Raw genomic sequence first — 23645 nt, 5'->3', positions numbered from 1 at the left:
GCCCTTGGCCGCGTCCCCGCCGGGCGCCGGCCGGGGAGCCCGGAGACCTCTCCTGGCAGTTCTCTCGGCCCTCTCGCGGGTGAGTCCTGGGTCCTGGGAGGGGACCTCACTGGCCCCACACCCTCCGCGGGCTTGGCGGGTTTCCCCAGGAACAGTGAGTGGCCGGGGGTGGAACGTGGAACCTGGGGGGATTGTGCAGAGCAGGTGCAGCCCCGTCAGCCTGTCCGATCCCCCCCACCCCTCGCCCAGGCTACGCCCAGGTTTCCTAATGGGCCGGACCGTGGTCGTGCTGGGAGGAGGCATCAGCGGCTTGGCCGCCAGTTACCACCTGAGCCGGGCCCCCTGTCCCCCCAAGGTGAGTGCCCCGTCGTGCTAGACGGAGTGTGCTTTAATACCCTCCTCGCTTTTCCGCCAAAAGGGAGCGCGCTGCCCTCTTCCCCTGCAGACCATTTACCCGAGGCTACAGGCCGTGCCGCCGTCTTGTCCCCAGGTGGTCTTGGTGGAGGCCAGCGAGCGTCTGGGAGGCTGGATCCGCTCAGTCCGAGGGCCAGGTGGCGCTGTCTTTGAACTTGGACCTCGAGGAATTCGGCCGGCGGGAGCTCTGGGAGCCCGGACCCTGCTCCTGGTGGGAAGGTTATGGAATGCCTGGGGGGGGGGGGGGGGGCCTTGGGGAAGGCCCTTCACTAGAGGACAGACTTGGGAGGAAGCATTGGTGGGCCAGTCCTTTCCTGAGTTTCTCCTCTCCCTGGGGGGGGTGTGGAGAGCAGGTTTCTGAGCTTGGCTTGGACTCAGAAGTGTTGCCTGTCCGGGGAGATCACCCAGCTGCCAAGAACAGGTTCCTGTACGTAGGTGGCGCCCTGCATGCGCTGCCCTCTGGCCTCAGGTAACGCTGTCACCCCCTTCCTGCACGACTCTCTACCCTGCCCGCCTGGCTCTCACCCCTTCCACGGCTGCATCTCCCAGTCTGTCCGCCGCTTGGGCAAGTGGAGCCAGATGAATGGAAATGACTGTGCCTTCCTCAGCGCAGGGGGCTTTTCCGCCCTTCACCGCCCTTCTCCAAACCTCTGTTTTGGGCTGGGCTGAGGGAGTTGACCGCGCCCAGGGGCAAAGACCCTGATGAGACTGTGCACAGTTTTGCCCAGCGCCGCCTTGGACCCGAGGTAACGTGGCCTAGAGGCCCCCCGAACCCTCCCCTCCTAACCAGCTGCAGAGTCCCCTCACTCAAACCTGCCACCTAGGGGCGCTTATGCAGGGCTCGGGGATGCCCTCTTCTCATCAAACCCAGTAGTCCTCAGAACACAGTGCCGGGAGTGGGTGCCTTCACTCTCTCCCCGTTCCTTTGTTCTAGCGGGACTGCTCCGTGGCTGAAACCCTACCCCACCCCGGTTCCCGGCCAAACAGGGCCAACAGGAACTGGTCTGTAGGGCTTCTTCCTTGGCCTCTCAATCCCGGTCTCACCCTGAAGGTGGCGTCTCTAGCCATGGACAGTCTCTGCCGGGGAGTGTTTGCAGGCAACAGCCGAGAGCTCAGCGTCAGGTCCTGCTTTCCCAGTCTCTTCCAAGCAGAGCAAACCCATCGCTCCGTTTTGCTGGGGCTGCTGCTGGGAGCCGGTGAGCGGGGATTGGTTCAAGGGAGCGAAGATACTAAGGGTCGCCAGAGAGAGGGGCCGGAGGCCAGGGTCCTGTTTTAATGATGCGTCCCCGCCTCCTCCCCGTGCAGGGCAGAGCCCACGGCTAGACTCCGCACTCATTTGCCAGGCCCGAGCCGAGCGCTGGAGCCAGTGGTCACTGCGCGGAGGCCTGGAGACGTTGCCCCAAGCCCTCACCTCCCACCTGACTAGTAGAGGGGTCCATATTCTCAGAGGCCAGCCCGCCTGTGGGCTCAGCCTCCAGGCAGACGGGCGCTGGAGGGTAGGAGAGCCCCCTGCTGTGTCATGGGCGCGTGTAGTGAGAGTTTCCATCTTTGCCTCAATGTTTTAACCAGGCCCGGGCTGGTAGGACTACTTATCCGGGGTTTTCCTAGATGCTATTTAGGTGTGGGCTACCCTAGGGTCTTAGACTTTATTTGTAGACCTTCTTCCAAGACCTGCTTGATCCAGCTGTGGGCAGAAGCGGTGCTTATACGTGGCTCAGAGAGGGGAAGGGCCAGCCCGGCTCCACCGCACCTTTCAGAGAGGCCACGCTGACTGCTGGCTGGCCCACTTCCTGCAGTAATGGGGGTGGGGGGACGCAGTCTCTCCTGCCAGTTTGGTGCCTGGGACGCTGAGGCAACATTCCCGTTCTGTCTGTCACTCCAGTGTTTTCGTCCTGTCAGGTGTCTCTAGGGGACGGGAGCCTGGACGCTGACCACGTTATCAGTGCACTTCCAGCTTCAGGTAACGGGGTCACCACCGTCCCCTTCCCCGGCGGGAGTGGCGCAAAGTGTAGCGTCCGGGACCCACAGGACCATCCCGTGCCCTTGAGCCGGTCATCCCTGTGGGAGTCTCACCCTGGGGAGGGCGGGTGAGACTGGCGTGAAGGCCTCCTGACGCGGGCCTCCGCCTGCTCCCCCCCAGTGCTCAGCACGCTGCTCCCTGCGGAGGCTGCGCCTCTGGCCCGGGCCCTGCGCGCCATCCCCGCGGTGTCTGTGGCTGTGGTGAATCTGCAGTACCGAGGAGCGCGGCTGCCTGTGCAGGTAGCTGTGACACGGGAACGTGAGGCGTGGGCTCGACCGGAACCTTTCCCTCCTGACCCAGTGTGCTCCTCTCTCCAGGGATTCGGACATCTGGTGCCGTCCTCAGAAGACCCAGGTGTCCTGGGAATCGTTTATGACTCAGTGGCTTTCCCTGAGCAGGACGGAAGCCCCCCCGGCCTCCGAGTGACTGTGAGAAGCGGCAGCGGGGGGGTTTCCGGACGGCTCCCGTACCCAGCACGGGTCAGGCCAGGCCGCTCAGTGCCCTGGTCTCTCCCTAGGTGATGCTGGGGGGGTCCTGGTTACAGACGCTGGAAGCCAGGGGCGCTGGCCTATCTCAGGAGCTGCTCCAACAGCAGGCCCAGGAAGCAGCTGCCACCCAGTTGGGGCTGAAGGAGCCACCAAGCCACTGCTTGGTCCATCTCCACAAGGTGAGTGGGGTGAACGTACCTTGACTCCCACTGAGGGCAGGTACTGGGCTGTTTGTCGTCATCTGCTCGGCTTTGGGCATCAACAGTTTCCCTGTATCCCCCCTTCTCTCCCCAGAACTGCATCCCCCAGTACACACTAGGCCACTGGCAAAAACTGGGTGAGTTGGGAGAGCGACCGCGCTGAGGAGGGCAGGGAAGCCGGGCCCCCAGCTCTCACTGCCCTGCCATCTCTTCCTTCCAGAGGCAGCTACACAATTCCTGGCTTCTCAGAGGCTGCCCTTGACTCTGGCCGGAGCCTCCTATGAGGGTGTTGCCGTCAATGACTGTATAGAGAGTGGGCGCCAGGCGGCAGCCCGGGTCCTGGGCTCGGAACCAGACAGCTGACCCCCAGCGCCCACCGCCTCCTGGCCTTGCTGGTGGCAGTTCTTGACCCACGAAAATAAAAGTCGCTGGAGCTTCCCTGGATCTGGGTGGTTCTGNGGGGGGGGGGGGGGGGGGGGGGGGAGGGCGCAAAGACAGGCACAAGGTGCCTGGGATATAGCGAGCATGGGCAGAGGCAAGACAAAGTCCTTTATTAGAAAATATATCAAAATCCCAGCCCCCTGAGCCAGGTCCATGGAAGGTCCAGCACTGACAGAAGGGCCCCACGGAGGGGCTTCCTTCACCAAACATACTTCCTCGACCATAAATAGAATAAATATTCACAGAGGTCCCAGGAAAAGCCGGATCACTCTTCTCCCCATGGAAGAGGAAGGGACTTGGGGTCCAGCCCTGCTCTTACCCCCAGGGGCCAGGGACTCTCAGGAGTCATCACATAAAATCATGACATCAAGGATTCACAGTCATAAGCCCTGGCGGGTGGCCCTAGAAAGAGGGACCCCCCCCCCAGGTCTAAGGAGCCCAGCTCCAGTCCAGCAGTGAAGAGAGGCCCTGGTCTCCAGCACAGCACTGGAGTTCCGTCCCCCCACCTCCCCTCGGAGAGCAGTGAGGAGCTGAGGGCGGGGAGAGCACAGCCCCTCAGATTCAGGTTCATGATTGAGGTGGGCGGGAAGGAGTCAGTGTGAGCCCTGGGGGGCTGTGTGGTTGGCAGTGGGCAGAGGGCCGGGCCGGGCCGGGGGCCGGCGCTGCAGCATCTCCTGACGGAAGGCCTGGGAGGAACCAGGTGGGTAACGGGGACCAGAGGGAGTCCGGGGACCCCGAGGATCAGTTCCAATGTCTGCTGTGATGTTGGTATAGAGAGGGCCCAGCTCTCGAGCCAGCAGTCGGTACGTCAGTGAGTTCATCCCATCTTGCGTCCAAGAATTCTGGGTACGGACCAGGAGGTCAAATCTGAGGGTCAGAGGTTGGAGAACTAAGGCCCAGAAAGAAACGGCCGGGACCCTAGGGACCGCTTGAGAGTTTCCTGGCCACGATGCAGAAGCCTGAGGACCCAGTAACCGTTCCCGGGCAGTCCTCCCTACCTGTGGGGATTCTCCTCGTTGCCCTTATCACCTCGGTGCTTCACCATCTTATAGTGCCCGACAGATGTTGGGGGGCGCGAGATCTTCATCCCAGCCAGACGTACCCTATGGGAAGAGTGAGGGCGCCGTGGAGGAAAGCTCCTGACAGAGCACCAAGAGCTACGTACGGCCAGCAAGGAAGCGGTTCTGAGTTTCTTACGCAAAGAGCCACTCTTACTGGTTAGGCAACAAAGTGCCACGTACCGGAAGAGGAGGGAAATTCAAACAGAAAGAAGGAAATGGCACAAAAGAACGTAGAAGCCGGATGTGTCTGAATGCTCAGGGGCTGCTGCCCATGGACCCAAACCCCGGAGCCTGTTCAACAACCAGCAGAGGGCCTGTTGCACCTCCCACCTTTGTTTCCTGGGAAGGGCCAGGTAGGGAGAGGAGCCCTTTGATCAAAAGAACAGGACAAGACCGAGAGTTGCGGACCCAAGCTCAGCATCTCTCACCTGGGACGGTGGCTGAGCTGCCTCAACTCCCCCACCCCGCCCCCTCCACCTGTCTCCAACGTTAGGAAAAGAACGGAACCAAGTAGCTGGGACCCGGAAAGAAACAAACCCCAACTCAGACACACAGGAGCGAGACCTCTAGGTCCCTAGAGGCCCAGGAAGGTACTGGAAGGATAGTACGTTTAGAAACTGCTGGGTCCTTCACACACACACACAGAGGACACGACTTCAGAGAGCTCATCCCGGAGGGGACAAGGGGGAGGGACGCAGTGGGTCTAGCAGAGCAAGCCCAAATCCTCACACCACAGATACGAAACTGGGTCAGGTGAGGCTGAAGGTCAAAATGTTTCACATGCTAAAAATGAGCTGGCATCGAGCCAAAGACACAGACTCCAACCAAAGAAGCGATTCTGGGCTATATGGAGCAGAGCCCCTCCTCCCCTGCCCCAGACAGTGGCCTGGGTGCAAGCCTAGCAGGAGGCAGGACTGAAGTGTTGCTCGGCCGTCTTCCGCCTCTGGAATTCCATGATACTCTAGCCTACGGATCCCGTCGTCTCTCCCAGAAACATAACTCATCAGGACTTAGGAGACCGGGATGAGGGGGAGGGGTGTGTGTGTGTGGTGGTGACAGAATAGGAACAGCATGCACAGCCCATGCAAAGCCCGAACTGGGGGAAAAAGCTGAAGGAGAGGGACAGGCCCAGTGCAGGTCCAGCCTCCTAGAGGCTGGTGTGAAAGGGTTAGAGGCAGGCGTGGTCCCGGAGGACAGGCCCCCAGGCTGAGGCGGGGGTGGGGAGGGGTGGCAGGAAGTCTGACCTGGTAGCAATGTCGTCATCCTCACCGCCCCAGCCCCAGTATTCATTGGGGAAGCCATTCATCTTCAGGTACTGGTCAGGGGTGAGCGCCGAGACTCCTCCGAAGTACTGGGGGTACGGGAGGCTGGGGGGAGAAAGGTGCCTGGAATCCACAAGTCTCTGGGGGAGACATCCATCCCCACCCACACCCCCTTGGCTCTCCTTCCCATGGACAGTAGGGCTCCCTACTTCCCGGCACCCTCTCGTGCCCTCTACCTGTATCCAAACTTGTTCATGGCGACAGCGACATGCCGGGGTCCCCGGGGGTCACACACGTACAGGTTGTGGTCGTTCTCGGGCAGCAGGTCCACGTCGTGCAGGAAGAGGCAGTCCCATTCCTCGTCACGCAGGGCCTCCCGCACGCCAACGTTCAGCAGCTTGGCCCTGTTAAAGGTCCCATTGCCAGCCTGGAAGGTAATGGAGGAGAACCCGACCATGTCTGCAGGCGGCATGGAGAAGAGGGGCCGAAGTACAGGCGTGAAAGGAGGGGGATCAAAGCAGGCGGGGGCGGGGGGGGTGGCAAGGAGAATGGAGAGAAAGACAACTTTCAGTTTTCATTCAGCCACTAGTTTTTGAGCCTCAGCCCGTGTGTGATACTTACATGCCACTGCTCAGCATTTGATCCTGACAACCATAGCCACGGAAAGCAGATGTCTACTAGTTTTCACTCTCTGCCTCATTTTAGGGGGTTAAGAATCTTGTTCAAGGTCACATGTGGGACAAAGGGCAGGACTAATTTTAGCCCAAATCTGGCCAGTTCCAAATTTGCACCATTGCAAATTCAACACAGGAAAAATCGTGGAGCGTAGAGGACAAAGGGAATAAGGCCCTACACAGAATGAGGGGGCTTGCGGGGCTGACAAGCCGGTGCCGGGGCCTTCCCCGCCTTCAACAGTCTGACCCTCTCAAGATCATTCCAGGGACCTGCTATGTGGGAGGGGAGTGGCTCGGACTCTGGGCTTCCTTACAGGAGGGAGGAGGGCGGAGCCTGGGAGTACCTGGTGGATGACGTAGATGCCGTACGCGAGCTGCTGGCGCTGCAGGAAGGGGTGTAGGTGGTAGAGCAGCAGGCGCAGGTGGTGCTCCCGGGCACGGTGGGGCACGATGATGGCTGTCCGGGAGCGGGCCTCACACCCTGCGGGCCGGTACCGGCCCCCCACTTCCACTCGGGGGTTCCTCTCCACAATCTCTGCCAGCGACGGCACTGGGCTAAAGGACACGGACACGGGCCCCACTGTGGGGAGGGAACGGCAAGGTCAGGGATTAGAGGGGCAGTAAGAAAAGAAGGACCCNCAGGAACACCGCGGGCCGGCCCTGGAAGTCTGGTTCTGGGGCTCAGCTTTCCCAAGGGCTCCCTACAAACCTCACAAGGCTTTTGCATTTCCCGTCATCGGGAAACAGCTATCCAAAGTCTGAAAGGCACGGGCTCCTTACCTAGCCTACCTCACTTTAGGCTTCCATCACTCTCTCCCGCCTCGCCAGGCTGGAGGCTCCAGTGAGGAGATGGAGAAAAACAGGACTTCCAAGTAACTAAAGCAGAGCTCACCCACAAAGGAAGCAATTCCTCGCCCAGGGCAGGAAGAGCACACAAACGGCCAGGCAGTGGAAAGCTGGGGCTCAATCCGGGAGCCCAATCTAAAGTCCAAATTCAGAGTGGGCTCCACCTCCACCTCAGCCCACCTTCCAGTTACTTCCACACAGTCCAAGTCCGTCTCCTGCCGCCCTAGCTCTGTCCCCACACCTTGGCCTTCCCTTTTCTTCCTCCTCCACTCTGCACTCACCTAAGAGAGGAGATCTTTCTGGACAGTAGGGCAGACCTTGAGGAGCTGGAGGGCCCCCTGGGGCAACGGGGGCCCCGGGCAGGTGACTGAGGTTACTGTAGACATCATGGGGATGAGAATAGTCAAATGTCGGCCCCTGCTCGCGGCCAAATAGGGTGCTGAGGCTTCGGAAGCCCCCCAGGGACAGGTACATCATGACAGCCAGCTGGGAGCCCACAAGCAGGGCCAGTGTGCAGGGCCGCTCCAGCAGCCTCCGCAGCATCCTGGGGTGAGGTCTGAGGAGGGAGAGAGGACAGTTCTGGCAACGAGCAAGCCAGCAGAGAGATCATAAGTTGAGAAGGAAGGTGGTGCCAAGAGTTAAGAGGAAGAAGAGATAAAGGACAAAATCACAGAAGGGAGCACACAGGTGTACAGTCAGGCGCAGAGAAGAAACAGAATGTAACCACCAGCAGCCCCAACACCTGCTTCCAGCCCAAGTTTCGCTCTCCTCCACCTCCTCCCAGAACCGCTCAGCCAACTACTCTCGGTCCCCACCCCCAAGAATGCTTACATCATTCAGGTCCCATGTCCATTTCCAAGGGAGTCCCTGGAGAGCCCCCCTTCCAATTTTAGAGAGGGACGGACTCACCTAGGTTCAAGCGGTCTTCTCCGGGATCATGGGGGCCTCGGGGGGTCCCGGCGGGGCAGAGATGTGAGGCATTATCTAAAATTGGAAATGTCACAGAGGACACAGAAGGGCTCCATCCGGCGCTCCGACAGCGATCCTGGGGCCAGCTGTAACACAAGTGGTCAAGGATAACCACCCACCCAGAGGGGCAGAGATCAACACCAGGGTGAATCTGGTTTCCCCAGCGGGGGAAGTGAGGGCAAGTGGCTGGAAAGAAAAGGGGAGGAGCCAGAGAAGCTAGGTCCCCGGCCTCTGCCCCGGCTGCCCCAGAGTGCCGGGTTCACGCTTACTTAACCATACCCCACCCCAACAGGACCAACCTGTTTGGGGAGTAGGGACAGGGCAGCTAATGGAGACATTATTTTCGCCAAGGGGTGAGTCAGTCACGACAGGGCTGTGGAGTGGCCTCAGGAGAACCAAGGGCGGAGTAGGAAACAGGCTCCTTTCCGTTCTTCAAGTGCCTGGGAGCTAGCTCCGCAGGTGCAGAGAGCGTGACCACCTGGGAGCTGCAAGCAAACAGCCCAGGAGCGCGGCGGGGAGGAGAGTGGGGGTGGCGTCCTCTACCGTTTCGACCCGGTCCCGGTCCCAGCGGGGGTGGGGAGGAGGGTTACGGCTAAAAGTGAGGCAGGGGGAGGGAGGGCTGGGCAGAACCTGGCGGGGGTACCTGGGCTGGCTCACCTAAGGGGCGTGGTCAGCGCTCTTCAGAGGGTCACAGACCAGTTCTTCCCGCGCACCCCCATCCCACCCCAACCTCCTCTTTCATTTGCAACGTGAGCCCACCGGCCTCTGCCCGATGTCCAGCCGGGACCCCCTCCCTGCTCAAGCTGGTCTCCAACCTTTCCCCCAAACTTCTCAACCTGCCAGTCGTCCGAGCCTTTCTCCCGGGCCTCTCACCCCATCATCCCCAGCCCACATACCTGCTCTCCGGCTTCCCGTCGTCACCGCCACCGGGACAGCCTGGCAGGCATCGCCGCCGCCATCTTGGAAGCGGGCGCCGCTGGGCGGGGCCTAGCGTCACGGGGCGGGGCCTGGCGTCATGGGCGGGGCCTGGGCGGAGCCCACCGGGCAGGCGGGGCGCTGGGACAGAGGCCGGAGCGCAGGTGGGCGGGGCTGGAGGGGTCCGGGAGCCGGCGGGGGCTCTCCCTTCTGGACGCGCTCCGGACCGGATGCCATTTCCCACCGCTCAGACTGGCAAGACCATCAGCTCAAACCTGGGCTCTCTTGCAGGGCCGAGCCTGACCCAGAGGCCAGTACGACACTTTCTGGCGCGTCCCGAGACCTGTCCCCGCGGGCCAGCCCCTTCCCGGCGTGTCCGTGGCGCCCCTGAAACTTAGTGCCACTTAGTATCACAGTTGTTTCTTGCTCAGGGTATATCGTTGCGATTGCTCAGGCGCATTTTTGTATACCCAGGGTGCCCAGCAGACCTTGAAACAGAAACGGTTAGTTAATAAAACAAGGAAACATTGAGAGAGGAGGGAAGGGCAGCGTCCGATTTAATTTAAAATTACATTTTCCCAGCTATTAGAGTATAATGGAGGCTCCCTTAGTACCCAATATGTTTATCTTGTGGCTGCCACTACCCTCTTAGCGGGCTGTGTTCGTTAGAAGCTGATGTTCACAGCCAGGAAACTTGGAATCAAGTCACAGTGTCTGCCTCAAAAAGCTCATGCTCTTGTGAGCCTGTATGGGAGGAAGGGAGGGATATAAACAATATAGTGTGATCAACATGACCGCCCAGAAATTGCAACCCATTCACACGCAGAGTCTCGGAAAGACTTCCCAGAAGTGATGATCCGGCTGCCTTAGGAGATTCTGTTTCCGTGGGAACTGTTTTTACAACTCTCTGTAGGTAACTGATCAAAATGCTAATTTTGTCCCAATACCGAGGTTCAATTGACCCCCTGTTCCCCACATTATACAAAACAAACAGTTTCCGCCTCCATTTTCATATTCATTTCTGTATTCTTGATCTGTAAATGTGTCTGTTCTTTAGATTTTCTTTTAAACCAGCTATAACATCTGCCAGTTCCCTCATGTGTTAAATAAAATCTTTAACACATGTTTATTTTTATTTGGATATTGACAAAAACTCTCCTTGACCAAACTTCAGTCAGTCTTTGAAAAGAGGCCTCATCCTTGGACCACTAGCCACTTTCAGCCAGAATCCTGCTAAGTCACTTTAGCCAGAATCTCCTCCTCCCGGGTTTAATTTTCCATCCACTGACCCTCTCATTCTTCTCATTGGCTATAAATACCCTCTTGTCCTGATTGTACTCAGAGTGGAGCCCAACCTCTCTCTGGCGGGATTAATCTTTACACTTACCACAATAGTCCCGAAAAAAGTCTTCCTTACCCTTTGAACAAGTGTCGTCAAAAGAATTGTTTCTTTAGCAGCGTGACAGTCATTTTACCTTTTTCTGAAAACTGCATTTAAAAAAATGTTATTTATTTATCTTGAGAGAGATTACACGACCTGAGCTGAAGCCAAGAGTCGCACGCTCAACTGGCTGAGCCACCCAGGCGATTCCTGATGTGGACTGCTGGGTGGATGGCGATATCATTCAGTAAGAAGCAAAACTTAGAAGAAGCACATTTGGGCCGAACAGTAGAGATGACAAGTTAAACTTTGGACTTAATGAATTGGAGATGCCTGTGGAGGTTCAAAATGAGATCGTGGTGGGTTTCAGCATAATCATCAGCTTTCGATCACACACACACACTGGCTACGTGATGTTGAACGATACACTTTCTAGGTTTCATCTGTAAAATGAACCCCATCTTAAAGGGTTTTGTGATATTGTGAACTATGCAATAATGCCAGCAGAAGTAGATATTCAGTATATATCTGAGTTCTGAGCACAAAGTAGGAATAGAGTAAAATCCCTGATTTTTTAAGGAGCTCACTGTGTAGTGGAAAAGACAGACTCCTAGGGAAAGTGGAAATGTGGTTCACTCAGAGGACCTTCCCCTGAGCCTCTGCTCCTCCACGGCATTCAGTTCTTGAAAAACTGACCTTGGTCTTCTATCCCGTGTCTCCACCTGCCATCTGCTACAGTTCCCCTGCATTCATGTGCAAGCTTCATTGTCAAGAGCTTGCACCTCTCTTCCATTTCACCCTGGCCACACTCCGGACTTGGTCATCACCTAGAACTGCTACAGCTCCGAAAACTTAAATTCTGATATGCTGGTTTCTACCCCAATATCCTGTCTTCCTATGTTCTGAATAAATCCTGGGGGGCTCAGTCAGTTAAGCATCCTATTCTTGGTTTCAGCTCAGGTCATGATCTCAGGGTTTCATGAGTTTGAGCCCCGTGTGGGGCTCTGTGCTGACAGTGTGGAGCCTGCTTGGGATTCTCTGTCTCCTCTCTCTCTGTCCCTCCCCGACTCACATAGTCTCTGTCTCTCTCAAAATAAATAAATAAACTTCAAAAATAATAATAGGGGTGGAAGAGTGGCTCAGTCGGTTATGATTCCGACTCCAGCTCAGGTCATGATCTCATGGTTCGTGGGTTCGAGCCCCTCGGTGGGCTCTGTGCTGACAGCTGAGAGCCTGGAGCCTGCTTTGGATTCTGTGTCTCCCTCTCTCTCCGATACTCCTCTATTTGCACTCTGTCTGTCTCTCAAAAATGAATAAATATTTTTAAAAAATAATAATAATAAAAATTTAAAAATCCTGGGGCCCGTAGTGGCCCAGTCATGACACACATGCAATAGAAGAAATGCAGTCTAGTATTTGAAATTAATTTAAAGGAATTTACATCTCTAGTTTCTCAAGGAAACATCAGAGGCATCGGGAGACAGCACATGGAGCAGGAGCTCATTTTACTGCACGGCCCAATGTCTTTAAAATCCTCCCTCTCCCATTCCACGTGTCCCCCCAGACCTACCCCGTCCAGCCCTACTCGCTCCTTACAAGATTCTGCTCCAGCTTCAAAGCTGTTCGCTTTACTTCTCTTTCATTCTGCAGAACAGAGAAGAACCCTCGAGCTGCCCCCTCGCCAGCAGAAATTCTTTCTTCCCCCAGCACCATCCTACTCTCCTTCGGGGCCCTGCAGCCTCACAGCCTTCTTCTAGAAGGGGAGGCAGACACCTCCTCCGGGAATACTTGTGACCCCACACTCTATACTCGGTGCCCCCCATCTGTCAGGCGATCTGTCACGTGGGGCTGGCATCTTGGTCTTACTTTACTGTCTCAGCCACCAGACTGTGAACTCTGAGGACAGGGATCATGTCTTCCCTCTTATCATCCCCTGAACGTAACTCAGAACTTGTAGCACAAATCCTACAAAATAGCCCATCTTAGATCTAACCTAGACAGTTCCTTGATATACTTACTTTCTCATGCTAGTGAAGGAGTGGGAAGGGGGGCAGGCAAAGGAAGAGATTTGAGGGGAAGAGAATCAGCATGTATCGACATTTTCTAGAAGCCAGATACCCAGACATGGGCCGCAACACNTATATATATATATATATATATATATATATATATATTTTTTTTTTTTTAATGTTTCTTTTTGAGACAGAGAGAGTACGTGAGTGAGCAAGGGAGGAGCAGAGAGAGAGGGAGAGGGAGAATCCCAGGCAGGACTCGAACCCACATGACCTGAGCTGAAATTGATTCAAACGCTTAATGACTGAGCCTCTCAGGCACCCCTACACCATTATATTCTTAAGTTATGACCACCTCTCCATAAGGCAAGTAGTAGTAATACCCATTTTACAGATCAAGAAACTGAGGGCCACAGAGATCAAGGAATTTAAGATCACATCATTACATGTAAGTAGCAAAGCTTAGATTCAGTCGGACTCCAGATATCTGTGTGCTTTCCAGACACCGTGAGAGCATGAGTTTGACTCCAGTTTATAATCCAATGGCTTATTTATCGAACAAACGAATGAGACCAACAGTCAACTCTCCTTAGGAAGCTGTATTTCAATTAATATATTTCCCTCTGTTCCTCTGACCCACTTTCAGACCAAAATTCTCATATTTGCGGCTTCTCAGTGCTTCTACACATCCACATTACCGAGAGAATGTGCTGGTACATCTCTGTGACATTGGACAGGCCAACCTCAGGATGTGTCACTGTTTGTGTGCTGGTGTGTTACTGGGTTTGTAGGGCCAGTTGCTAGTTTCCCAAACACCTTGAGGGATGTCTTAAACACGTTTCCTCTCCTCCCTTTCCTTCGGAAGGCTACTTAAGTCCTCTGGGCCTGTCCCTATATGAGGTCCTTTCTGGGGAAATTGTTCAGTAATTCCCCTCTGACACCACCTCCTACCTCCCTCCCTTACTCCCCCCCCCCTTGGCCTTCCTCTGAGCATTTTTAGAACTGGTGGTTTCCCTCAGCTGTCAGCTGGTTGAGCCTTGCTGCTGCTGATTTTGGCTTACCCCTCTAGCAACAGTCAATGGGGAAAGTATTCAATTGGTTCAGAAGCATCCTTTTAGCCAATAAAATGTTAATACATTGAATTCCACTTTCGTCCCCTTTCTTCCCCCACAAGGCCTGACCAATGAGCTGCTGGGTTTTGTCACTTACTGTCAATCTGGTATTTTAGAAGGTGAGATACCGTACTACTACGTGAGGATTAAAGAAGCAGGGCTGGGGACGGACTAGAAGCGGGTGTGAGCCGCCCATCCAAGAAACCTGGCTTTCCCACCCCCACCACAAAACTCGTGTCTGGACCGATGCCCAGATTTCCTCTGCTTTAACACAGAAGTGGAGAATCTGAGGAGCAGAAAGAGCCTTAAGAAACTGGCTCGGCTCACAGTTATTGTTCAACATCCCCCCACCCCCACCCCAAACACACACGCACAATGCTTACCATCCTATAAAGTGGTTGTCCGAGTGCTGCTTGAACTTCTCCAGGGATGGGGCACTCGCTGCTGTCCCCTCGCAGTCACGGACCCCTTTCTTCTGCTCATTGTTGCTCTCTCTTTTCCCCTCTAAGACCAGATGCTTGAACTGTCTCAGTGTTCATAACACAACTTCCTGTTATTCCTGTTTCTCCTCCTGATTACTCGCCCACACCCCAGCACAGGCCCAAGAAGACTGTAAGTAGGCAGACTGGAGAGACAAGAGTTCATCCTGGCTCTTCCAAGAAGGTATGAATCCCCCCCATGCTTGGCAAGAACTTATTGGACCCCTGAGGGGGGCATTAGGCGGAGTCCATTGCCAAGGTATGGGAAGGGTGGTACGGAGAAGAGTGTTCCAGAAAGGGGTCAGGTCTCGCCAGGGATTGAGGACTGTGATGCCCTTTACTTCTCTTTGAGAGCTCTTGAGGACCTGGTTCTCTTAGTCTTCCTCCTTCGCGCCCACCCAATCACAGACGTGGCCACTAAACGCATTCCCTTTCTGGGAAAAATTTCGTAAATTAAAAAAAAATTTTTTTTAATGTTTTATTTATTTTTGAGAAAGAGAGAACAAGCCGGGGAGGGGTGGGACAGAGGATCCGAAGCAGGCTCCACGGTCTGTGCGGACAGCAGCAAGCCCGATGCGGGGCTCGAACTCACAAACCACAAGATCACGGACCTGAGTCGGAGTCAGACGCTCAACCGACTGAGACATCCATGCGCCCCCTGGGAAACATTTCTTTATGCCAGTCAGAACCTTACTCAGTGAGGGAAGAGCTTCCTGTTTAGATCCCACGTATGAAGGTGATTTACAAAGTACGAAGTAGCATGAGCACTATGGAAAGGGAGAAGGCATCAGCATGATCCGCCCAGCCTGAGACTCCCCCTCCTTAATCCTCACAGCCCATTGAGCCTGGGCTCGGTCTCTGTATGGTTTATCTGGCCCTTACGACGCAGTGTATCATCCCTTCGTTTCTGTTTGGGGGGGTGGGCAGCAGGCACCCTGGGCCCGAAGCAGAGAGCCCCTTCGGTCACGCACCGTTTGTGTTTGGGCCTCGCGTGGACTTCGCACAGAGCTCTGCCTATGGCACTGTGAGCGCGTAGGACTAAGATCTGTAACCTTTGCGTCCGTGGTCCCACTTTGCTAACTACGTGACACGGCTGAAGATCACTCTGACCTTGTCTCAGTCTCCTGTTTATACCTCCTCCAGTATGGGTGGAAGAAAGAAGGGAGGGAGAGCCAGGAGCTAAGTACGATGGGGGGTGGGGGGAGTTAGGGAAGGCACACCAGGGAGAAGTGAGGGTGGAGGCCCAGTTCCGGCTGCTGCCGGGGGAGGAGGTGCCGAGCTGGGCGGTATAAGGTACGGGGTGCTGCGTAAGGCACTGCCTGGTACAGAACTTGGTGAGCAAAACTCGGCCCCAGGGAGCACATCACACGCAACCACCACCATGTCCATGGCCGGCCCCAGCCCCCAGCCCCACGCCATACCCCGAGCAGTGCAGGGCAGAGGGAAGCACATCTCCTTCCCCAACCTTCCCTCTTCCACCCCCACTTCAGGGGCTTCTTTCACCAGGGTTCCCCCCTCGCCTCCGCATCCAGTCCCTTCCCAGGTCCCTAGCAGTCTCGCTGCTGCCATTCTTACAGGATCCACCCTCCGCCCTTTTCCAACCCTGTGTCCTTCACGACACACACAGGGGTGCCCAGATTCTTTCTTAAGCGAGGTCACCTGCTCAGAAGGAAAAGTAGAGTTATGTCTGGTACCCTATGCCCCTCAAGTGGTCTGCCTCCAGGGAACACCTGGATACCCGCCCCCCAGACCCGCCTCCCCGCCATTCTTCTTGCCCTCTGGACTCTCCCTTACCAAACTATGCCTTGCTCTCTTTATTAAATTCTGTTCTACCCTCACATCTTCAGAGAAGTCTGCTGTGTTTACTCCAGCTGATTCTGGGGGCCCCAGTCCTAATCGCTCGGTAGTCATAAGGGTAACCTCTCACCTGGTTCAGCCTTTACTGTTTTGAAACTATTGTTATCATTTGTTTCCAGAACAACCGGGTGGGGACGTGACACGCGTGAGCCTCGGAAAGGCTCAGCATCCGCGACTTCCCCACCACTAGCTAGTAAGGCACTGAACCCCAGCGCACATTCAGACCCACGGACTCCGTCTCCAGTGCTCTTCCTACAACGGCGTCCCCACCAGACCCAACTGGGGCCTCTTAATTCTAAGTGCCTGTCTGTGTGGAGAGAGTGGTTCTTGTTTTCTTTGCACCTTCTCGCCTTCTTCTGATCAAGTGTGCCTGGGGCCAAGTGTTTACTAGTCTCCATTGACTGGGCTTCTCCAGCGACCAGAGATCCAGACTGCTTTCTGCCCACCAGAGTAGCGTGGCCTGGGGCCCGAGGGTGGGCACCGCTGATGTGGTCTCCGCCACCTTCAAGCCCCCGGGCACTGGAGGCAGGCAGAGAGGCGGCGACACTGACTGGCGACACTGACTGGCGCAGCAGTGGGCACCACTGCGGAGCACTTAACCCAGCGCCAAGCTTTATGCTAGATCTTTATTTACATGACTTAGTCCTCACAACAACTTCCAAGGGAGGTATTATTATTGGCAACTGAGGAAACAACGTTCAGAGGTGTGGAGCCAGGGTGCAAGCCCACGTCTGTCTGACTCCCAAAGGAGCACATAAATAGCAGAATTCAATATATATTTTAAAAATATGAGAATCCCTTACTCCCTGAAGGCCTATCCTCCCCTCGTCTCTTCCTCTCCCAAAAAAAATTCCGGGAGAAGAAAGCAGGGCAGGATGTACCTTATACGTGAACACGTGCACACGCACGCACACGTGCACACACGCACACACACACACACGCGCGCGCGCACACACACACACAGAGCACTTATGCCTATCACCACCACCCTGGATTTCCTAGCCGGGGTGAGGGTTATGAGGGGCGGAAGTCAGTTTGCCCAGGACCCTAGCCCTCATCCCTTTCCCTGGTGCTAAATAAAAGTGAATAAATACTAAATAAATACAACTGCCGCCCCCGGCTTCCCCCTCCCTCCTGTGACCAGCAGGGTGGAGGGGGGCAGTTTCGATGGGGGGACTGTCCCCAGCCCCTGCCATCCACCACCCGTCACTGCCGTCCAGGGCAGGACACCAGGGCAGGGCCAGCCTGCGCATCAGGGCAGGGGAGGAGGGCAGGCCTCACAGGCTGCCACAGAGGCCCCCTCTCTCTCCCAATCAGTCCGAGGCCCCGGTGCCCACAGAGGGCAGCGGGGACGATGAGGTTATTTCCTGCCGGCCCAGGGGCGCCGCCGCAGAATCTCCAGGATCTGTGCCTTGCGGTGCAGCCAGTCCTGGGGCGCGGGGTGCGGCGTGGAAGGGGCCGGCTGGGGCACAAAGAAGCTGTACCGGAGGCGAGCGTTCTGGGGGTTGCCGGCCACCAGGACCTGCAGCGTTAAGGGCTGGGCCAGCGGCCCGTGGCCCGACAGCGTCTCAGAGGCTGCGGTGGCCCCGCTGTAGCGCAGACTGACGGCCCCGGGCAGCACCACGTCCGTGGGAGAGGGCATCAGCGTGTATTCACCGTTGAGGGCGTAGGAGCCGTCCTGCAGTTTCAGGGCCAGGTAGAGGCTCCGGAGACCGGGGGGGCCCTGCTGCCGGACGAGGATGTGAGTGGCCCCCGCGGGGATAGTGACCACGTTGTTGTACCCGTACCTGCGTGGAAGGAAGAGACGGGAGAGCTCAACATCTTCCCGCATCCCTCCAGCCTTTCTGAGCGGTGTTTGTACGGCCGTCGGTGCGACTGCGCGGGTGAAGAGGGCTGTCCCCCTAAAACTGTGTAAGGAGCCTGCCCAGAGCTGAGACCGGAGAGTCTCACAGAGCTGCAGATCTGAGCTACATACAAGTGTGCCCGCCTCCCTCTTCTCTCTAGACCTTTGCATCTGGTGCCCCCTCACGGAGGGGGCCTTCGAAGCCCACCGCTTTGATGCTGCTCCAATTCCCACTCTCCCTCCAGGAGCAAGTCACCTCCTGGGGAAGCCTTCCCTGATGCCAGCCAGGGCCCCGACGGCAGCCCAGGCTGCCACCTGTGGAACAGGTGCGACACTGTGCTCCATGCCTGGTTACTCATCTGTCTCCCCCACCAGACAGTAAGCTCTTTGGGAGGAGAAGCCCGTTAAGTTCACCCTTGCGTCCCCAGGGGCCAGAGGGGAGGAAATAAACAGTGGATGAACCTGAATTTTCTGAAGGAGCCAGACTGCTTTTTGCAGCTAGAGCCATCCCCACCGCACACCATGCACTTGTCAAACTTCTTTTTGGAGCCAATGACACGGTCACAGCCAGCATGGATGCAGCGGCCCTGGACACAGACGGAGGAGCTGTCCGGGGAACACGGAGTCCCGTCTACCACCTGACAAGAACAGTGCAAAGTCAGCAGGGACCGGTGAGCCTGACAAGACCCGTAGTCCACCAGGAAGGGCCCATCGTGAAGGCTGGGTCGGAGGGGACGGAGACGGGGTGTGGCGTGAGCCCAGCCGCTGTAAGGGGTGATCAGCGCAGCGACAACAGTAACTCAAAAACCCACCACTTACAGAATACTCACGACGAGTCAGACACAGCGCTGAGTGCTTTGTAAACAAGAATATAAATCTCACAAGCACTATTTGAGGTTTCTAGAGACGGGACACTGAGGTTTTAGAAGGATGAAGACACTGTGCAAAGACTAGCCGGCTGGGAAGTAGACAACGCTGCGGGACACTGCACGTCTGAGTCTCAAGGCCAGCCCTAAACCTCAATGGCAGTGCCCCACGTGGACGCTAGGGGGCGGCCGACGTGCAAGAATTTTCCCCAGGGTAGGGCCGAGAACTCTCTAGGCGCCGCTGTCTCCAAAAGGCCCGTCCAGTGACGGACTGGCCATCTGCGAGCTGAAGGCGGCCACCCCTGTAAGTCAGAGAGGAGCCCAAGGAAAGGGGGGGGGCAAAGACTTGCCCAAAAGGCCACACCCCTTCTCACGAAGTAGAGCGTGGGGAGATGGGAAGGGAGAGGAAAGGAAACTCCGGGAAACTCATCTAGAGCGTGAGGCTTGTTTCCCAAATACCCAGGGACAGCTGAGTCTGATGGGGCCCAGGCTGGCCCGGCTTGGCTGCGGGAACAGCAGCAACGGGGCCGCTCTGGGGGAACTTTCATCCGAAAGTAGGGGGGCGGCGGGAAGGCAGTGAGCGCACTTACCCGTGGCTCCAGCACATAGTAGTAGCCCAGCGCACGGGCCTGGCAGGTGAGCTTGCACTGGTCCCGGGGCGCCACCCCCGTGTAGCGCGGCACCCAGTCCATGGGCCCCGGAAAGCTCTTGAAGAGGTCGGTGCGGTGGTTGTAGGCTGCACACTGCTCTTCGCGGAAGGTCAGTGCTGTGGGGGTAAGACGGAGGGTCAGGGTCCCCTTTCCTCCTTACCACGTCCCATGTGAGCCCTTCCACCTAGGCTTCTCAGACCTCCAGACCGCGTGGCACCTCTCTCCGCCCACAGACTGCCAGAGAAGGTTCCTGAAGGGTGAAGTCTCTCCCCTCGACAGCAGGGGACACTCCCTCCGCTCAAGGGGCCACCACCTCAGCTCTACCGTCCCCGCCTAAAGGCCCCTGTCCCTCCCACTCCTCACCTGACCCCGTTGGGCAGTCCTGGGTGTTGCAGGAACGGAAGCGGGTCCGGCGGCCCTCACAGTACTTGCCGCCGTTGCGGGGGACGGGCCGCGTGCAGTCCCGTGAGGAGAACTGGACGCCGCCCCCGCAGCTCCGAGAGCAGCCGCCCCACGATCCCCAGGGACCCCAGCCGCCAGCCTGCGGGACCTGCGGAGGCACGGCCCGGACAGGTGCGATGAGTAGGCTGTCCTGGGCTCGGGGCGGGTGCCCACTTCCCCCCACCCCCCAACCCACTGCACCCCTGCCCTGGGCCCTCACATTGAAGTCCTGAAGCTGGTCCACGTGGAGGCAGCGGCCACCCATGCAGGCCTGCGCCGGGCCGCAGGGGGTGCCATCCGCCCAGGGGGAATGCTTCGTCTGGCACATGGCATGGCCGTTGAGGTGGCCAGAGCACCAGAGGGCAGCACAGGGCGGCGGCAGCTGCGGACAATGGCGTGAGTCAGGCCCGAAGGTCAGCTGGCACTGGCGATCAGCGTCATAGTCCTTGCCGGGGAAAGTCACGGGCAGATGCAGGGGCGCCTCTGGCTTGTCTAGGAGACAGTGCCCTGGGAAGGGGGTAGGGATAGGAAGTCAGCAGTGGGCTCAGGGTACGCTCTAGAGTGCTGGCTGAAAGCTTGGACTCCCTGTGGCCTGAGGGAGCCTAGAATCCAAATCCGAGGCTGGAGAAAGCTTGCGGCAGCAGATACAATCGACTGGGCGCTTGTTATGGGATGAGCGGTGGCTAAATGCCAGACTGACGCGCTCATGTTTAACCGACGGGGTGGCTACCATCACTGCGCCTGTGTTACACAGGTCAGCCACGTGGACGCAGTCACACGTCCCCGCACATCTAAAGAACAGCATCAGGAAAGGAGCCCAAAGCACTAAGTCTTCCTACCTGCTCTAGCCAACTACAGCGCTCTGGAGTCTGCTTCTCATCAGCTACCTGCTGGGCAGCAGCCAGCCACCACGCTTGCTCCCCTCAAGTGACAGGCAGTCCCCCGCTTCACGGCGAGCCCGCTTTAGGGTGAAGGGGGCTGACCCTTAAAAGGTCAGATCTAATTCTACCGCACCAAAAGTTGCCTCCCTTGGCTGTGCTATTTATTCTAGAGGAAGTGGGAACCGCACAAAGACAGAAGCATTTCTCACCCCATCCCACACTGCAGAGGAAATACATTTGAGGGAGTCGACTTGGCCCATGCAGAACGCAGCAGAAGAGAGAGTATGGTGGGGGTGGGGGTGGGGAGCAGCGCTGCACAGAGAGCGGGGAGAGCCATCTGCTCACCATAGCCATTGTCCAGGAAGTCAGTGATGAAGCGGGCACTGCAGGGGGACCAGGGCTCCTCGGGGTCCACGTGAGCCATCACAGGGGCCATGACGTGGCGCGAGGCACTGCCGGGCCCATTCAGACCCACACATGGCTTTGAGTTGTCATGGAGCATGTTGAAGACGTGGCCTGTGAGAGCAGAGGCCTGTTTAGGATCCCAGGGTCCCAGCCCTGTGTCCTCAGGGGGGCTTCAAGCCCCTGATCAACCTGGTTCCGGCTGTGGATGGTCAGATCCACTCCCTATCCCACAGCGGCCCCCCCCCGCCCCCCTCTGGTGCTCCGGGTTCCTCAGTATGGAGTTCCCATTGCTCTGTCTCCCCTTCCCCCTAAACACACTCAGGGCACTTCCCTACCCACTTTTCCTTGGAGCCAACATTCCCAACATTCTGTCACTGACTCTCATGAATAGTATCTCTCTTGATATTGTGCCGTCTCTAAACACACACACAGTTCACAGTAAGTTTCCACACGCTATCTCACTTAATAGAAAAATCTAAATGTTTGTCTACATCCACAGCAGAGAAGGATAAAGGCCCTGGGCCTCGGGCCAGGGTGGAGGAAGGAAGACCTTGTGACCCCTATTTGCATTCTAGCGAGCTCGCTGTCCCCTGTCCCCAGCCCTGCTACCTCTCTCCTTCATCCGGGGTGCCCCACTGCCCCACATTACCCAGTTCATGAGCAGCAGTGAAGGCTGACTGGAGCCCATCATCCTCCACGATAGCACAGCTCCGAGCCGGGTCACACACGGTGCCCACATCAGCCATGCCCAGCGTGTCACAAGTAGAGACCCCACACAGGTCCTGCGGAGAGGGCCCACAGAAGACTCATGAGGGGCCAAGACGCTGGGGCCCGTCGGGATGAGACCTAGGTTAGTGGGGGCCCCGGGCCCTGGGCGCCCAGCCCTGTCGGGGCCAGGAAGGTGTTGGCAGTGTGGCTGCGGCCAGGGCGCCGTGTTGTGTGACTCCGGGGCGCCATTTACATTGCTGTTTCCGCAGTGCTGCTCCTTGGGGAGCTGTGCAGCACGCGGCCTGGGGGGCTGACAGCGGGGTGGGGGGGCTCACCTGCCGGGTGAACAGAATGGCCGTGTCAAAGTGGTCCGGGTCCGAGTCCTCAGGGGTGTTGAGCCCTCGCTGCCAGGCGCAGAAGCTGCGCAGGGTCTGGGCGGCACTGGGCCCCACTTGGGGCCCCTCCTCGCCTGGCCCCAGAATCACGAGCCGCGTCACCACCAAGCTGACAGGGTTGCGGATGCTTGGGTGCTTGAAGGCCTTGGCCGCGGCTGCCATCACGGTCAGCAGGTAGCGCTTCAGCCCCGCGCCGTGAAATGCTGCCATCTTGTCATCGGCCACGACCAGAGTCTCCACGAATCTACTCAGTGAAGCAAAGCGCTGGGTGGAAAGAGAGAGGGACGCATCCTGAAATAGCCTCCCAGGCCCACGGATCCTTTCCCCCCTCTACACTCCCGTACTTCCTGGGTCTGGAACTCCGCAGAGCCAGCGGCCTACACCACATACCCCCACACGTGCCCCACGGGATTCTCGACGGGTCTCGCTTGGGCCCTCCCCCAACCCCCCAAGTCCCAGGGCTTTTGCGGTAACTCTGAGAAATCAGCTGTTGATTCTGAGAAGGGGGGGAGATGGGGATGCCACGTCCCAGGGCTGCGTGAGCCCCAGAGGTGAATGGCAGCTGGGACTGCCTCTGGGAGGGGCTCTGGGGTCCCCCAGGCCTGAGTGCGCGGGGGCCCGCAGGACTGGAGCTGGAGGGCCGGGCTGCAACGTGTCTGCCCTGTGTGGTTGGAGGAACAATTCAGTCAGCAGCTAGGGCCGGGGCCAGATCTCAGCGTGGCGGGTGTGGAGGGAGAGAGCGGCTGGTCTGGATTAAAGCGAGGGAGGGAGGGAGGGAAGGATGGAGCCTCGGGCGGCCTTGCAGTCAGTCCCCAGTGCGGGAAGGGGACTGAGCAGGTCCGGGACGGGACGCCTTTCCTCCTCATCCACTTCTGCCCTAGTTCGAACTTTGCCAGAACTGCCGTGAAGGCAGCACCAGAAGCCAGAGGCCAATCCGTTGGGCTTCAGACCTCACTCCTTTAGAGCTGGTGGTGGGGGCAAAAATCAAATTTGGTGCACGGGAAAGAATCAAGGCCAAGGGGCCGTCAGGACAGCCTTAGCGCCGGAGACAGTGCCAGTAGAGTGCTGTGGCCAAGCGGGGTTGGGGTGGCCCGAGGGGAGGTCACGCCCGGCGCAGAACCCCGAGAACCCTCCTCGGGTGGGATCAGCAGTCTGGCCAGGAGGAGGGTTGGGGCAGGGAGAAGCCAGAGCCTTCCCAAGAAAGGAGGCTGGTGGTGGAAAGGGGAGAGGCCGGCAGAAGGCAGGGAAGAAGCAGAGCGGCCAGCAGTGGAAGTGGGTGGAGAGAGCGTGAATGGGGGTCAGTAGGACAGACATGGCGGGAAGAC

General features: G+C 57.6%; 3 protein-coding genes across 8 annotated transcripts in view; 1 reads left to right on the top strand and 2 right to left on the bottom strand.

Annotated features, from left to right (window-relative positions):
• The first annotated feature begins 6 nt into the window (after window positions 1-6).
• Window positions 7-3560, top strand: PPOX (protoporphyrinogen oxidase). 3 transcript variants are annotated; one of them, XM_077760081.1, is made up of 13 exons: window positions 7-79; window positions 250-355; window positions 491-625; window positions 768-883; window positions 1028-1160; window positions 1466-1610; window positions 1720-1910; window positions 2314-2374; window positions 2555-2673; window positions 2752-2862; window positions 2952-3101; window positions 3217-3259; window positions 3343-3560. In XM_077760081.1, the coding sequence occupies exons 2-13, from the start codon at window positions 269-271 to the stop codon at window positions 3483-3485; spliced, it is 1434 nt and encodes a 477-aa protein (XP_077616207.1). In that variant the 5' UTR covers window positions 7-79; window positions 250-268; the 3' UTR covers window positions 3486-3560. The 3 variants fall into 3 exon arrangements, with proteins under 3 accessions (XP_077616207.1, XP_077616208.1, XP_077616209.1); XM_077760082.1 differs by lacking the exon at window positions 250-355; XM_077760083.1 differs by lacking the exons at window positions 7-79; window positions 250-355; window positions 491-625 and having other exon boundaries at window positions 776-883; window positions 1023-1160.
• Window positions 3561-3656: 96 nt separating this feature from the next.
• On the bottom strand, window positions 3657-9371 carry B4GALT3 (beta-1,4-galactosyltransferase 3). Of its 4 annotated transcripts, none has more exons than XM_077760078.1 (9): window positions 9272-9363; window positions 8675-8860; window positions 8316-8461; window positions 7688-7962; window positions 6905-7140; window positions 6123-6313; window positions 5869-5991; window positions 4562-4666; window positions 3657-4430 (listed from the first exon to the last, which is right to left on the bottom strand). In XM_077760078.1, the coding sequence occupies exons 4-9, from the start codon at window positions 7947-7949 to the stop codon at window positions 4157-4159; spliced, it is 1191 nt and encodes a 396-aa protein (XP_077616204.1). In that variant the 5' UTR covers window positions 7950-7962; window positions 8316-8461; window positions 8675-8860; window positions 9272-9363; the 3' UTR covers window positions 3657-4156. The 4 variants fall into 4 exon arrangements, with proteins under 4 accessions (XP_077616204.1, XP_077616205.1, XP_077616203.1 ...); XM_077760079.1 differs by having other exon boundaries at window positions 8316-8390; XM_077760077.1 differs by lacking the exon at window positions 8675-8860 and having other exon boundaries at window positions 9272-9371.
• Window positions 9372-16738: 7367 nt separating this feature from the next.
• Window positions 16739-23645, bottom strand: part of ADAMTS4 (ADAM metallopeptidase with thrombospondin type 1 motif 4) — an 8551-nt gene continuing 1644 nt past the window's right edge. The window contains exons 2-9 of the mRNA XM_077760016.1: window positions 22261-22650; window positions 21867-21999; window positions 21158-21328; window positions 20152-20438; window positions 19854-20040; window positions 19431-19606; window positions 18437-18612; window positions 16739-17918 (exon numbers count right to left, since the gene is read on the bottom strand). Of these exons, the coding sequence (XP_077616142.1) occupies window positions 17492-17918; window positions 18437-18612; window positions 19431-19606; window positions 19854-20040; window positions 20152-20438; window positions 21158-21328; window positions 21867-21999; window positions 22261-22650 (1947 nt within the window). The 3' untranslated portion in view covers window positions 16739-17491. The remainder of the gene's footprint in view (window positions 17919-18436; window positions 18613-19430; window positions 19607-19853; window positions 20041-20151; window positions 20439-21157; window positions 21329-21866; window positions 22000-22260; window positions 22651-23645) is intronic.

The sequence above is a fragment of the Crocuta crocuta genome, unplaced genomic scaffold, assembly GCF_008692635.1.
Source record: "Crocuta crocuta isolate KB4526 unplaced genomic scaffold, BGI_CrCroc_1.0 scaffold133, whole genome shotgun sequence".
NCBI classification, from domain to species: Eukaryota; Metazoa; Chordata; class Mammalia; order Carnivora; family Hyaenidae; genus Crocuta; species Crocuta crocuta.
Note: the sequence above shows the minus strand (reverse complement) of the source record. Positions and strands in the feature narration are given on the sequence as shown.